This window comes from Buteo buteo, chromosome 26 (genome assembly GCF_964188355.1).
Source record: "Buteo buteo chromosome 26, bButBut1.hap1.1, whole genome shotgun sequence".
NCBI classification, from domain to species: Eukaryota; Metazoa; Chordata; class Aves; order Accipitriformes; family Accipitridae; genus Buteo; species Buteo buteo.
The window spans coordinates 17,100,111-17,114,734 of NC_134196.1; the positions used below are offsets into that span (position 1 = coordinate 17,100,111).

Below are 14,624 nucleotides of genomic sequence, written 5' to 3' on the forward strand. Positions count from 1 at the left end.
CAGTAAGCTTAGGAAAAAAAAGGCAACTTATATGCTTAAAATTAAGGAGTTATGAAGTATTTATATGCTCAATTATAAGTTCCAGCCTTCTTTTTCCAAAGCTACCAGACTTTACCTCTGCAGACATAATTTAATTTTCAAGTTTTAAGAAGTCCGGTTGTTTTCTAAATTGTAGTTAAACATTCCTAGTGCTACTGCGCCGGCCCCTACAGATGGGTTTACTCTAGTAGGCACAGAGAGATTCACTTGTAGTTTAACTTTATACAGCAAGTAATTCTTACAACAACAATAACTAAAGTGGAAAAATAAAGCCTTTTGCTTTTGATCATAGCCTCTGGATTATGTTTCAATAACCCTGTAATGCCCATGGGGTTAGCTGCTTGGTCTTGTGTATGTATACAACATTTTAGTGTAAAACTAATCAGATTTTAAACATACACCCCTCCCCCCTTTATAGAATCTGCTTCTTCCATGTTCTAAGAGGGAAATACGTAAGTATCGTGTCTGATCAATACAGCAGCAATGCTGTGCCTCCCTTTCTCTGCACACACAGCTGGCAGTGATGCATCTAGCTTATAATCAATGAATCAATCACATTAACCCCCCCCAAATACTCCAGACCCTTTAGCAGAAGCTTTCTTTTTGTCCATCACAGGTCAATCAGTGACTCTCATGAAGTTCAATCTGCAAACTGAAAAATTCTCATCTATTCACATCTGGTGTCAAGAAATTTCTTTAAAAGGAATTGTCCAAAGGACAAACACATGAATGTATGTGCAAAGAGATGGGGAATGCACTGAATTTAAAGCCTGTAACCTACATTAGAAAAATGTGCTATTATAGTGGAAAGCTGTATCCATGGAAAAAAATGGGTTAGAGCTTGCAGGCTGGGAACTGAAGACCAACACTGTGCTGTGTGCGATCCAGGCTTGCTAATCTTTAACTTTGCAGCAGTATTTCCCTAGATTACAAATATTTTTGTGCTAACAATTATTTCACTGTAAACACAAATGTCCACTTCTTTTTGGCACTGAATTAATTAAAAAGGTACGATGGGGCAACTAGAATTAAATTGCTGACCAATCTGGTGATAAAAAAACACGTCTTGAGCAGTTAAATCTTTTAACAGAACTCTGTCCTGTTGACAGCTATTCTCTTCAGTGTTTATCTTCACCAGTGACAGAGTCATAACACAGGTAGCACCTCAACAGGAACTGTTATTATAACAACACAGTGGTGGCGTAGAGCCCATGATTGTTGAGGCACATTATACGATGCCTTGGTCCTGCTCCTCTGGATCCTGCTGATGTTTTATCTTTTCCTAGGCATGGTTTTCAAGTGACTGCTTTTGATTGCTGCTGAAAAGCTGCACTTCTTCTCCATGCCCACTCGGGCCTTTATATTTCAGTTTGGTCATGGGACCCCAAAGTTGGCCCCAATATGTTGAACTGGTGTGTCACCTGCATTTCACTACTTCACTTGTGCTCTAAATGAGACAGACAGACTTCTTCAGCTTCCACTCTTGCTTCATACCTCCAATGGAAAAAGGAGCTCTTATAAAGTATGGCTATACCATCTTGGAAAAATAAAATGCAATTATGAGTCTGTTCACACCATTTAGCAGAGCTGTGTTGTAGAAAGACAGTGGGTTTAGCTCTACAGAGCTGGTCAAGTGGAACCCATGTACAGGCTGTCTTGTAAAACTGTCAGTATTCCCTGCTGCAGGTGCAGGCATGGGCACACCCCAGGCAGAAGATTAACATTGACTTCTCTCCCATCCTCAGTTTTTCCCCCTTCTGTGATGCCTGCCCATCCAACTGTCCCTTCTCCCCAAACAGCTGCACTGAGAGACTCTGCCTGCCCCTCCTCACCATGGCAAAGGGGAAGAGACAGGCAATCTGTCACTGACAGCTTGTCTACGTGACAAAGCGGACGGGTACAGCTAGAGTGGAATCATTGCTTACATTGTTCTGTGTGCAATGGGACCAGTGTAGCCAGGTTTCCTATAGATACACCTTCCTGTTCCTCCTCCCTATGGCAACTGTCCCAGCTCCTAACCAGTATCCCTTATGACATCCTTTTTAAAAAAAAAAAAAAAATTTCCTTCTCTTCTGTAGCTCTTTTCCTTCCCTTTCCCCCTCTCTGTCTCTTCCTCTTCCGCCTTCCACGCATCCTCTGAGATGGACAAGGGGCAGCTTTTGTTTCTTCTAGTGCTAAGTGCACATGTGCTGGTTGCTCTGTCTGGGTTGCCTGGTGGCCAGATATGCAGTGAGCTCACACGTCAGCTTTTCTCTACAGGGAGTCTTATTCTGAATTCTGCACCTCTAACTGGTTACTAATTGTCAGGAAAATGTTAGTTATTTAACAATTTTGACACCTCTTTCCATCTGTTACATTTGCTTGAAACTGGGCAGAAGTTACTGGGAGGGACATCTGAAGGATGGTCCAGCTGAAATATGTCACAGTCAAATACACCTTTAGGAAACCTGGCTAAAAAGAATTGATATAATAGAGATGTATCAAATTTTTCCTGGATATCTATCGTACCCAGAACTGTCAAAGTATACATGACTAATATTTACAGCAAATGACTACTGTTCTGAAGTTTCACTGTGGGGGATGCACACAAGTTTTTCAGTAGTTATAAATCCTTCAGATGGAACAGCTTTTAAATTCATATCAAAATAGAGCCCACTGAATGGCAAATATCCCTTAGCTGAAATATTTAAAGACACACTTCTGATAAGTTTAGCTTTTGCAGACAAAAGATAAAAAGTCACTAAAAATGTAGCATTCTATCAGAAAATAATAGGTGCTGACTGAAATAGTTTCTCTCTTGCCCTTCCTGTGACTGGGCAAATCAGGAGAGAACAAGGAAACAGCTGGTCAAACACAGATGAATCAGAGTGAAAAAGCACACAAACAGAGATTAAAGATTCCAGCTTTGCTACAGAACACCAGGACTGAAATCCCCTTCTTTCAAGTAAGACACAATTAGGAAAGGAAGAAGGTCTCCTGCATGAGACACTTGGAAAACTTACTCCCCTCAAAGGCACAGCAATGTAACAAACATACCGTCTTCACTGGTGTGGGGCTCTGTACTAGCATCCTGGTCCACTTCCTCTAATGTACCATGTTCGCTGTATGGGCTGTCGCTGAAGGGAAACAAAAGGTTGAGCAGAGAGAGAAACCGTACATATCAAAAATATGCCACCCCCATGAGATTATTTAAAATTATTCTTATAATGTTTAAAGTTTTCTGCAACATAATTCTCATGACGTGCTACAATTACTGAAGAAGCCTACGCACCTCTCTTTCAAACATCTTCAGTTATTAAGAAGTTCCCAGAACCTCTGAATCCTTTCATTTATAAAAAACGTGTGTGTCTTGTTAAGAGAGGAAAGGAGCAGAGGGAAGGCATCATACACTGAAATTTGTTAAGGTGGTTCACAGCCAGAGAGCCAGCTTCCTACCTGGCTGTGTGCTCTGCACAGTACAGCTGGAATTCTGGCTGCATCTGGCTGAACACAAGGGTAGCTTCCTCCACAAAATGTTGTCGGGAACCTCATCACAATTGGCTTTGCTTCATGGTTTTTTATAGCTGTCACTTTACTATGTGAACCTAAATGCTCTTCTTATTTATCTTTATACTCCTGTTGTGTGCGAAAGTAATTCTGTATCACAGGAGTTATCCAGACAGTCAGCCTAATAATTTTGTTAAGGACATAGAAAGGTGATATTCTGACTTACCAGTAGTCATCTCCAGCCATGCATTTTTCATACACTGGGCCATCAAGTTCTTTAGCATCTGGAAAAATAGCCTCATGATGGATGATGATAGTTTTGATTATCTCATTCACGTGTGCCTGACAAGACACTTGGTCTTGTATGTCTGGAACAGGCATCAGGGTTGGCCCAAAACAAATGGCCAGGTTGTACGGATCCATCATGTTTTCATCACTGTACTGTGAAAGGCTGTTGTAACAGAAAAATCAAGAAAAACTGACTTTTCCACTGTGACTAACCTTATTCTGAAAACTGGAGAAACTTTATTTTCCATCACAACTTAGAGATTTCTTGTTCTCCTTGACACTTAATCCCACATAAAGTAACAAAACAAAAAAGGGGATTTTTTCAATAGGCTACATACATTATAAAGTGAGTTTATAGCACATATATATATGTATGTATGTATGTATGTATGTGTTCCCACACTGCTGTGTTTAGTGTATGCTGACCTAACGGGCTAATGTAAAATACATCAACTGCTGCTGCTTCTGTCTCATCAGTGCTTATCCTTTCTCATCAGTGCTTATCCTTGGAGGCCCAAGTGGACTGGATCCAAAGTGGGTATATATATATCTACCATTTCTCATCAGACCTTGATGCATCTCTCCCATCAACTGGCTATATAACTTAGGCAGACTGAATTGTCTTCCGGGGGCAACTAAGTTCCTGGACCTTGCAAAGGCTCTTGTGACTTCTGGTTTCTGTTTTTACCATAGGACCTAAAATCCTTGAGCACTTTGGCTTCTGCCCACAAACTCCCACAAGAGTTTCATTTTGGAAGTGTCCAAACAAAAGGCTTTGGTTGTTCTTATTAATCAAGTTTTGCAAGCTCTTCTTTCCTCCAGAAACTGCAACATTACCAGTTTTCAATTTTGCTTTTGAATGAAAAATTGCTATTTATTCCCTTGTTTAAAAGCATTGACATTTCTAGTGGAAATGCTGGCTTTTGAGTGGTTCTGTGCAGGGCCAGACAAATAGATCCTGAAGCGCTGGGATGCCCTTTACCTCAGTGTTGTTCTGCACTCTGAAGCAGTGTATGAATTATTATGTCTGGTTATGTTTAAATACAACATCATATTCCCTTTAGAAAGGCAATTTTAGAGAGTATTTTCCATGTACAAACAATACAAACTGAAGAGCCATACCTTCTAAATGACTCCCCTCATAAGTAGCTTGTAAAATTAATCATGCTTTCCCCTTTCTTATGCCATGATTTATTATCATGTCCTGTGTGTTAATTGGAGACATTTTGTTCTACTGATTTATAAGATGGTTCAGCCTTTGTATGTGTGCAAGAACATGTAAAAAAGATTATAACTATCATTGTGAAACATGTGAAGTCCTGCTGGTGGCTGGTAATGTGTGGTGCTCCTCAGGGCTCATACTAGGGCTGATACTGTTCAACACCTTCATGAATGACCTGGACAATGGGATGGAGTGCACAGTCAGCCAGCTTACAGATGATGCCACATTGGGTTGGGGCAGTAGATATTCTAGAGGTCAGGGTTACCATTTAGAAGGACCTTGACAAGATGGAGGAATGGATGAACGAGGGTTTCATCAAGTTCAACAAGGATGAACGTAAAGTCCTGCCCGTGGCATGGAATAATCCCATATATTATCACAGTCTGGGGCTGACCGTTGGATAGCAGCTCCCAAGGAAAAGCATTGGGAAAAGAACTTCTTGGACAAGAAGTTGGACATGATTCAGCAACGCATCCTTCTGCAAAGAAGGCTAGTTGCATATGTGGCTATATTAGGAAGAGCAAAGCCAGCAGGTTAAGGGAATCGAATACTCCTCTTCTACTTGGTGCTTGTGAAGCTGCACATGAGGTACTGTGTCTAGCTTTGAGAGACAGAAACTGATGCAAGTCCAGAAGAGGACTACTGAGATGGCTGGGGAGCTGGAGCGTATGGGTTATAAACTGGAGACAACTGGGTTTGTTCAGTCTTTAGAAGAGAAGGCTACTGGAGAATTTAGCTGCAGTCTTCTACTATCAAAATTATAAACAAGAGAGAGTCAGACACTGGTGCACAGCAAAGAGATGAGAGGCAACAGACACAAGTCACAGCAAGGGATATTCCAACTGGAAGAAGGAAAAAACTTCTTCACTGTAAGGGTGACCAAGCACTGGGACTGACCGCCCAGAGAGGCTGTGGATTCTATGCCATTTGAGGTTCTTGACTGGACAAAGCCTTGAGCAACTTGATCTAACTTTAGAAGCTTTGAGCAGGAGGCTAGACCTGATGAGGTCTGCCATGAGGTCTGATAACTTCATGTGGCCAAGCAGGCATAACTGCATACATAAAAAGCAGAATTGGATTTGCAGAAAGACAAACTGGGAATGTTTTTCCTGTGGATGCACCAGGAGCAATTTGGAGGCAGTAAGGGATTTAGCCTGCTTTCTGAATTGCGTTCCTGTGGAGAGTGGAGAGCACTGATGCAGCTAACATGACCATGTAACAAGTACGACCTCATGTAGCTCCGGTCCATCTGTGTGTCTAAGTAGAAGAGAAGCTGTGATATAAGCCTTTGAGACATTTACATAGTGTCACTTCTGGAGGATGAATTTATGTTTCAAATGAATGGTTATTTTCATAAAACTTTATATCTCTGCCCCTCTTTTAAATATTGCTTGAAAGTGGCTCAGAAATTACTAGAAGAAAGGAAACGGGAACAGCTGTGAATACAGGCATGCACACATAACCTGGCTGCAAGGACCCTGTTTCTATAGGAACAGACAGGATGAATGAGAAGGGGAAGGTCACAGAGACAGAATGAATCAGCAGAGGGCAAATTTAGGAAAAAAAGAGGAAAAAGGCAATATGAAAACAGATACAACAGGAAACAGACAATATGGCAGCAGAAAGAGAAAAGCTCAATCAGGGCGAAGTGCACAAGAAGCAAAATTTTCAGTGAAAATACTGGGGTCAGCAAAACCAGAGGACTGTGAAGGACTGGAGAGAGAAACACAGTGCAATTGCTCAACCTGTCTTTTATTTTCTCTTTGAGAATGAAGAAGTTTTTCTGGGATGATGAGGACATGAACACCACTTTCCATTTCTCACACAACCCTCCTTCCAGCAGCTGCCTGTGTTTTGCAATGTGAGAACCAAGCTACTTTATATCAAAGCATACACAGGGGATGTATGCTCTCTATACTGGTAGCCCTATTACCAAAAAATAGAAGCAACAATATAAAGTCTCACCCTGGCAGTGCCTAGCATCAAACAGGTAGCTTGTAGTGCCTGTGCTGCTTGAATATACTGCTTATTTTTCCCACCAGGAGATTAAAATCAGCTTGAGATAAGGAAAAAAAAATTCTGCTTTTAAATTATGTAAACTATTTTTAATGTAGTTAGAGTTTGTAGTTGTTATTTTTCTTATCAGCTTATTTTGTTATCAGCTTTAATGCTGTAGCCTGCACTCCCCACTTCAGACAACACTTTAATCTGTCTTATTACAACCTTGCTCAGTTTTGGACAAACGGAATTTTAATTTGAATGAAAACTGGTGTTTTCCTGCTATTTCCATTGCCAATTAGAAGATCATCTTTTGTGTTAAATGGAGCTCAAATGCAAATTCTACACAGAGTATGAGTAAACCCACAGAACTTCAATACCAGCAGAGGAAGGCAGATAAAGGTACAGTACCTCAGAGAATTATAAAGCACTTACTGGTTGAGGAAGGCAAAGAGGTATCTCATCACTATAAGGACCGACCTGGGCAAAGTAAGGAGGAGTTTGCGGATGTGAAGAGCCCTCTCATAGAGATTGTCTATTCCTGCAAACAGAAGAAAAAATTTTAAATTCCCTTTCCTATGACGGTCTAAAATACCACTCAGTCAGTTTACTCAATTTACTTTGACTCTACCATCACATGTCCCCAGCCAGTATCTTCACATTTTGGCCTATTAGAAAAATAATATCTAAAAGTCCTTCTCCCTCTCATTAAAACCACATAGTTTAAAAGTAACATGTTTAAATATAAGAAATCATAAATCTGCCTAAGTCAAACCCTGGCCATTTGCTGAGCTAGACAGCTCACAAAACCACAATATCAGTACATAAATAACCTAAGGGAACCAAGAAGAGATGTTTGCCATCAGTTTCAAATACAGATTAATTCTCTTTATTTGAATGTTCATGTCAGATATAATATTCCAATCACCAAGCTTCTCTAATCAGTTTTCTTAATCAAATGTCCGGCTATAACTCTCTTAATGGCAAAGTGGTAGAAAGGCCTTATGTTTTAGGGTGTGTAAGCAACAAACACAAAGATCACATGTAGCAGTCCACCAAAATTCTTCTGAAGCGGGGAAAACAAGGTCAGCTTAATAAAAGCATCAGTTCCTAATGTCTTATAACAAGGATGCATTGTCTTCTGTGTTGGTCAGAAAGATTATGTGGCTGCAAGTGGGCTAGTGATGGGATAAAAGCATACTTTTTTTTTCAAAATAAGTAATACCTCAATTTTTTACTCAATGTGTTTTCTGTGTAAATGACACTGTTACAAACAACTTAAAATGCTTTTTATATCAGCCAAGAAAGAATGTTGCAATTAACAACATCAAGGGGAAATCTTAGCAGACTACATGAGAAATACTGGCCAGTGGCACTGGAATGGATATTCAAAAATTTGGAAATGAGAAACTGGAGCTGATTCCAATAGCTGAAAAGCCATTTGTACCACAAAATGTGATATTTAAGAGCATACATTTAAAATAATTGCTTACATAAAAACGTGCTAACTGTAAACAGAGTTCCTGGTGTTTATTTGTGCTCTTTGGTATGGCTATTTCTACCAATCAGCATTTATTTGTAGGTGCAAAATGTGTGTTGACATGTTTCCTAGAAGAAAACTGGTGTCTAGCAATTCGTATTTTGGTACCAAGAACTAAGCATAAGCAGAGCATGTCAGCAGCGAGACTTCTGTTTACCACGCAGAAGTGCTATAGTTCATCAGGAAATGCCAGTGTAGTAAACTGCAGGGGAAAACTTGTTCCTACATCTGCATTTACAGGAGATGCCACTGGCTCAGCACCACTAGCATGCTGGGGAACAGAAGACTCTGGGATGGGGTGACACTTGTCTCCTTGAAAGTTTCTGCAGAAGAACAGCCCACCGCCACTTGCATGAAGGAAGTCCATTTGGATGATGGTATCTACTGCAGGAGTAGCAAAGCGAAACTCCTGCAGGAGGTAAAAACCTATTCCCTAGCAGAGCAGCTGAAGGCTAGAGCAGTGTCCCCGGTGAGCTGCCGCAGAGCTGGTGAGGAAAAGGACTGCTGACAAGTTGTATAATTTATAACCTAATGAATCACACTGAACCCAAACTCAAGCTGAAAATCAGTTCAAGCCATTACACTTTCACAAGTGCAGTATGGGACTTGAAATTTATTTTTATGTTTCTGTTAAATGTGGACTGCATGAATCAAGAAGTATTTCTGGTTACTGGTTAAGAACCAGAGTCCATGGCAGGGACATGCTAAGCCTGGGAGCTGCTAGCACAGCGAGGATCTGCAGAGCAACCACAGTTCTCCTCTCCTTTTCCAGTGCACACATCTTGGAGACACCGATGTACGTACCCTCACTTCTACGCTGCTGTTCCGCACAGCCCACAGACACCAGTTTTAGTGCAAGGCCCTTCTCCACCTGCCTCAACAAAGCCGCTCCCAGTGGAAGGAGCCTGCCCGTATCTCCAGTTCCCGTTCCTCCACCAAAAGCAGCTGCTGTTACAGTTAGGGTGCCTTGCAGGTCCCCAGGTCAGCCGACGTCCCCCCCGACAAGTCCGCCTGTGAGTCTCTGCACACAGAGTTGTAGGTCTGGGGGGAGTTGAGCCTGTGTGTGTGTGTGCAGGTGGATGTTTCACGGAGAGGGGCTGAGGGAGGAAGGCCCAAAGGTGCTTGGGTTACATCTTTCGACACCCCTGCCCCAGCAGCACTGCGGTGCGGTGCTGTGGCACGGCTCCATCCCAGCCTTTCCGCCCCGTGTGCTGGATGTGGGAGGCTGGAGGGAAGCTGTGATGCAGCACCGGGACCTACGTTCTGTGTTACAGCCTTTCCTGGCTAACGCCTTGTGCTGCAGACCTGCCTCTTCCAGCCAGTTCTGGAGACTGGCCCAGGACCAGGTTCAGTCATCGTTGAACTCAAATCAGACCTGAGAAATGCACTGGCCGGGTTCCCAGGCGGGTCCAGTGGCTCCTTCCAGCAGTTCTGTCTAAACGTGTGAGCTAAACCAGGATGGGGCACAGCCTTGAACACCAGCAGGCAGCTACCACACAGTAGTTGTCACGCTCTCCAATGTGCTTGTGGTCTGTGCCAACTACAACTCTTCCAAGCAGTTCCTAGACATGGTTCACAGGACGCATGAGCCTGGAACCGGTCCCAGCAGGCAGCATGGACAGAGCAGAGTAGGTACAGAGAGTTTGGCTGTATGGCCATGTGTTGAGCTATTCCAGCTGCCCTACTGGGAGCATGATCAGTACTAAGTACTAGCAGGTCACCTCTATACTGAAGCAGTTATGAGCTATACATGCTGGAATGAGGTGTGTGTATTTCCAGTACCTTCCTGGTAACCCAGTCCTAGTTTCCATGAAAGCCCCTTTATTGAAAATCCAAACCACTGACAAGTAGTAAATTCATGTGCTTTCCACGTTATTTCAAAAGGGTTGTTTTTCTTTCTCAGCACTGATTTGGTTTAAAGGAGATAGGTAATAATGTTATGTATTTGTGTGCTGCTTTTAAATGAGGAGCCAAATTTCATAGTTGCTTGTGTGTGTGCACTGTGTGAGTGTTTGGGTATGTAGGAAAGAAGGAATGAATACAGCGTGATCTTTCTGCATCCGGCAGAAAGAATTTGCAGGTCTGCTGCTTCCCATGCAGAGTGAGGAGAAAGCATTGCTTTGCCTCCACTGGCTTTGCTGAAGAGAGCCTCGGGGCAGAACGGCCATCCAAGCTACAAGCTGGTTGCTGTAAGGAACCACTGGCAATCCCAACGCTGCAGAAACCTGTCTTTGTCTCCCCTCTCACAGCACTTCTGTTGGAGGCCCTCTTTTCATTACTCTGATTTTCAAGAAGTGTAATTAGCCCTACCTCAGCACCGGGTGAAGTAATACCCATTTCTCAGCTAAGAAAACTGAAGTGCTGATATTACATGACTTGTCCTAATAATGCAATTAGCTGCCAAGCAGAAATAGAAATCAGGGGATTTGAAAACTGGTTCATTACTCTAATGATATGATGAGACTCACATTCCCAAACACTAGCAACAGGACAAGCCTCTGGCAAGGCCAAGCACACTGAGAAGTAACGTGTTTTTTTCTGACTGTGGAGCAAGGGAGGGAAGGGAGATCTATGTGAAGGACACATGAATATCAACCACAAATCAAGACTACCATCAGGTAAATACCACAAATAGAAATGGTAATTATTTTCTAGTTCCCAGTTCTCAGAGCAGAGCAAAACTTTTGGAGCTCTGGTCTGACACACCTGCCTTCCAGACCCGTCTCAGCCACAGGGGTCAAACCCACAAGCAGGAGAGTTTCCTGCCAGACAGACGTGAAGGTGTTTGGCATGGGAACACTGTGCTCCTGTCGAAGTGGAGCTGCAGTGCAGCCCAGAGCACAGGAGACATTTGTGGGGTGAAACAAGAGAAGGGGAAGAGGCCAGCTTCTGGGGCTTCATGACTATAGCACTCTGCGGAAGAGCTGGGCACCTGTGCCCAGAACTATTAATGTATTTTTATCAGACAATAATGGAGCAAAGCACCCTAATAATATAAGGAGCTTGGTTTTCTGTGTATCCATAAAATTATCTAGGCATCTAAGCATCAGAGGTGTTTGGGATCTAAGGAGTCTCCACCAGCTACTACAAAAAATGAAAAACAGAGAGCTTGGAGGACTCTTCAGAGGTCGTTTAAGTCTACATTCTCACCCTTTGACTTCACCTTAATCACCTCTGAGAGATGTCTGTCCAACCTGTTCATAATGAGGCAGATCACAACCTCCAGAAGAAAATCTGTTAAGGTGCAATCTTGCATTGCTCTTGGAAAAGATTTATCTATTCACCTCCCATGGACTTCCTCTGCAAACACTCCTTGTCCTTGAACTGGATGAATGAATCCAGATGAGACTAATGTCATTGCATAAATGAAAGAATTACTTATCGGCTAGCTGCCTCTTTGTCAGGCTAAGGACCAGTTCTTGACAGTATGAGATAGGCATAAATCCTAGCTACTCAAGCCTTAAAAGGTGTTGTCTTCAGCCTCTGAGAACACTGGAACCTGTTCTGGAGGGGTGGCATCACCTTTGCTTACTGCAGAGACATACAGAATCAATGAATGTCCACTTTTCTCTTCCACAAAAAATAACACATTTTAAACACCTGGTGACTCACGATGAGGTTTTTGCAAAGGCAGACTAAAGTAAAACAGATCAAAAGAGAACAATCTGCCTCAGAAGAGTAAAGGAAACCCGAGAGGGGAGAAAACACAATTACTAACACAAGCCCCCAAATACAAATAAAATAAAACTAAATTATAAATGAAGACAAATGAAGAAGGGATACATTCACCCTAAATAACATTAAGAAAATGTAAACTGAAGTTTAATTAAGCACTAATCTTGAAGTAGTGGAGCATGTAAAAGGCAATAAATATTCAAATATATAAATGCACTGCTTTGGTGATGGAGAACAAAAGACTTCTGCAAGAGAGCAATTGTTGGTGGTTCTGAAATATTCTGGGCCAACTGGACAGCTACATGCCTTTATCACTCTGGTTTAGTTAAAAATGCTACAAAAGCACTGTACTTTTCCTGGTCTTGGTTCTACACATGGCCTCTCCTGCACTGGTGATGAGACATCGTTATCCAACGAGGAGAAGATTCAGCCTGGGAACAGTCAGAGCTCAGAAACATGAGTTCTGGGTTGTGTATGTTCTACCACCCGCTGTTAACAGACAACTGCCACGGGCCAATCTCAGTAGCAACAAAAGAATCGCAAACTTTTGGCAAGGGGAAGATATTATTGATCAGAACATGTGGAAAGAGAAGCCTGGTGTCAGCAATGAATGAATTGTGCTACACTAACAGCAAGTGCTGTGCAATCTAAGCATATTTCGAAGGCAAGAGCAGCACTAAAGAGGAAGAAGAAAGCAAACAATGGTAATGTAAGGTTATCTCTCTCTCCTTTAGGACCACTGTTTTGAAGGATAAAATCCAATGTGGTATCTCTATGTGGGGGTCACTCGCTACTTCCACGGGGTGTAGCGCCTACTAGTAACAGCGTGAATGCCTAATGCATATTTTATAATGAGTTACACTTGCAGATGTAATTTTTATGGTCAATTTGCAGCTGACAAGTAATCTACATGAATATGTGTTAGTGCTGAAGTTAACAATTTGTGCCTCTCTCTACTTTAGTAGATGAGTCCAATCCAACTCAAAGATATGTATATATCAACTGAGCAATGCTACTTACAAGTGTTTCAGATCTATTTAAGAAGGCATTACACGAGGACAAACACAATGGTCTCTACTGTCACTTAGAGAAGGAAACAGTTGTCATTTTGTTGAAACTTCTTCAGGAAGAGTTGACAATTCAGAATATAGTTTTTTTACTTTTTAAGTAATGGGCAATAGTGTGGAAAAGCAATAAAATAATTTCCTTTCATAACATTTATGCCTTTAGGTAAATGGGCACTGCTGGCAGCAAGGGATTGAAATGATGAAAATCAGAAGGAAAAAAAAAGACGTAAGTTTTCATCCATCCTGGCATCTTAGTATATCAAATTTAAGGCAAGGGAGATGAAATCGTGAGGAATTATAATGACCTGAGCAGAAGATAAGCAGTCTGGGTAGCAGAGATGTGTTTGCAGCTGCATTGCACAGCTATGTACGCAAAAGTGAACGGGAATTCACATGTATAAGAACCCATACCAGGAGAGGAACTGCAGTCTCCTGGCAGTGAAGGTGAATTATGACCAGCCCTAAGCACAGCTTCAGTACCTTCTGCCTCCATCTCACTCCTGTCACAAGTATTTTGCTTGCATTTGGCCCAACCTGTTTTTACAAAGGGGCAGAAGTGTAGTGCAACTCTCCTCCCTCCCCCCCCACCTTATTTTACCCTCTGGATTGTGGAGTGCTGCTGGGAGCAATAGTAGCCACTCTTTTCGCTGAGAATGCGGACTTATGGCCCATAATCAGATGGATTCTTTACGTTCTGTCCTACCTTTCATGCTTGCTCTGGAGAAGTCATGATTTGGCCCAAATTTTATCTAATATAGTTCATAAGCCTAAACAGAATAACGTTGTTCTCATGAGTCTAATTAATACAAATTGCCCTACAAGTCACAGTCATTTTGCACTGTTTCCCCTGTATTTGCAAAAGGGAAAGCATTAAAACACAATGCTTTATTTCATTTGGAAACATATGCATAAATTCAAAGGAATTCCTCAGTGGTTGTACTGAGGAAAGGTTCATTTTGCAGCTGTAACCTCAATTATGCTTGACATCCATAACTAAGTACTTCAGTTTCAAGGGGTTTTTCACTGGCAACATTACATTTCCATATAAAATGTGTGACAGTCTGCCCTTTTACAGTTTTATGTGAAAGCTAACTTTATGAATTTGCTTTCTCCCTCCCCCCTTTTATAACAATTTCTGCCAAGATTAAAAAAACCATACTGGCATTTATCTTGAAAAACTATTTGAAAACAACTTAATGTTTATTCCTTTCCTCACTCTTTATCAGACAGTGAATGCAATATGAATCAGAGTATTTAAACCTTCTTAATTAAAAATGTGAAAGCTTTCTGGACTTTACGTATCAACTGC

The 14,624-nt window shown here is 41.8% G+C and overlaps 1 protein-coding gene across 2 annotated transcripts in view; it reads right to left on the reverse strand.

The window, feature by feature from the left end:
* Positions 1-14,624, reverse strand: part of SRGAP1 (SLIT-ROBO Rho GTPase activating protein 1) — a 155,670-nt gene that overhangs the window by 10,586 nt on the left and 130,460 nt on the right. For both annotated transcript variants that reach the window (XM_075057739.1, XM_075057738.1), the window contains exons 16-18: positions 7,469-7,574; positions 3,752-3,976; positions 3,076-3,155 (exon numbers count right to left, since the gene is read on the reverse strand). In XM_075057739.1, the coding sequence (XP_074913840.1) occupies positions 3,076-3,155; positions 3,752-3,976; positions 7,469-7,574 (411 nt within the window). The remainder of the gene's footprint in view (positions 1-3,075; positions 3,156-3,751; positions 3,977-7,468; positions 7,575-14,624) is intronic.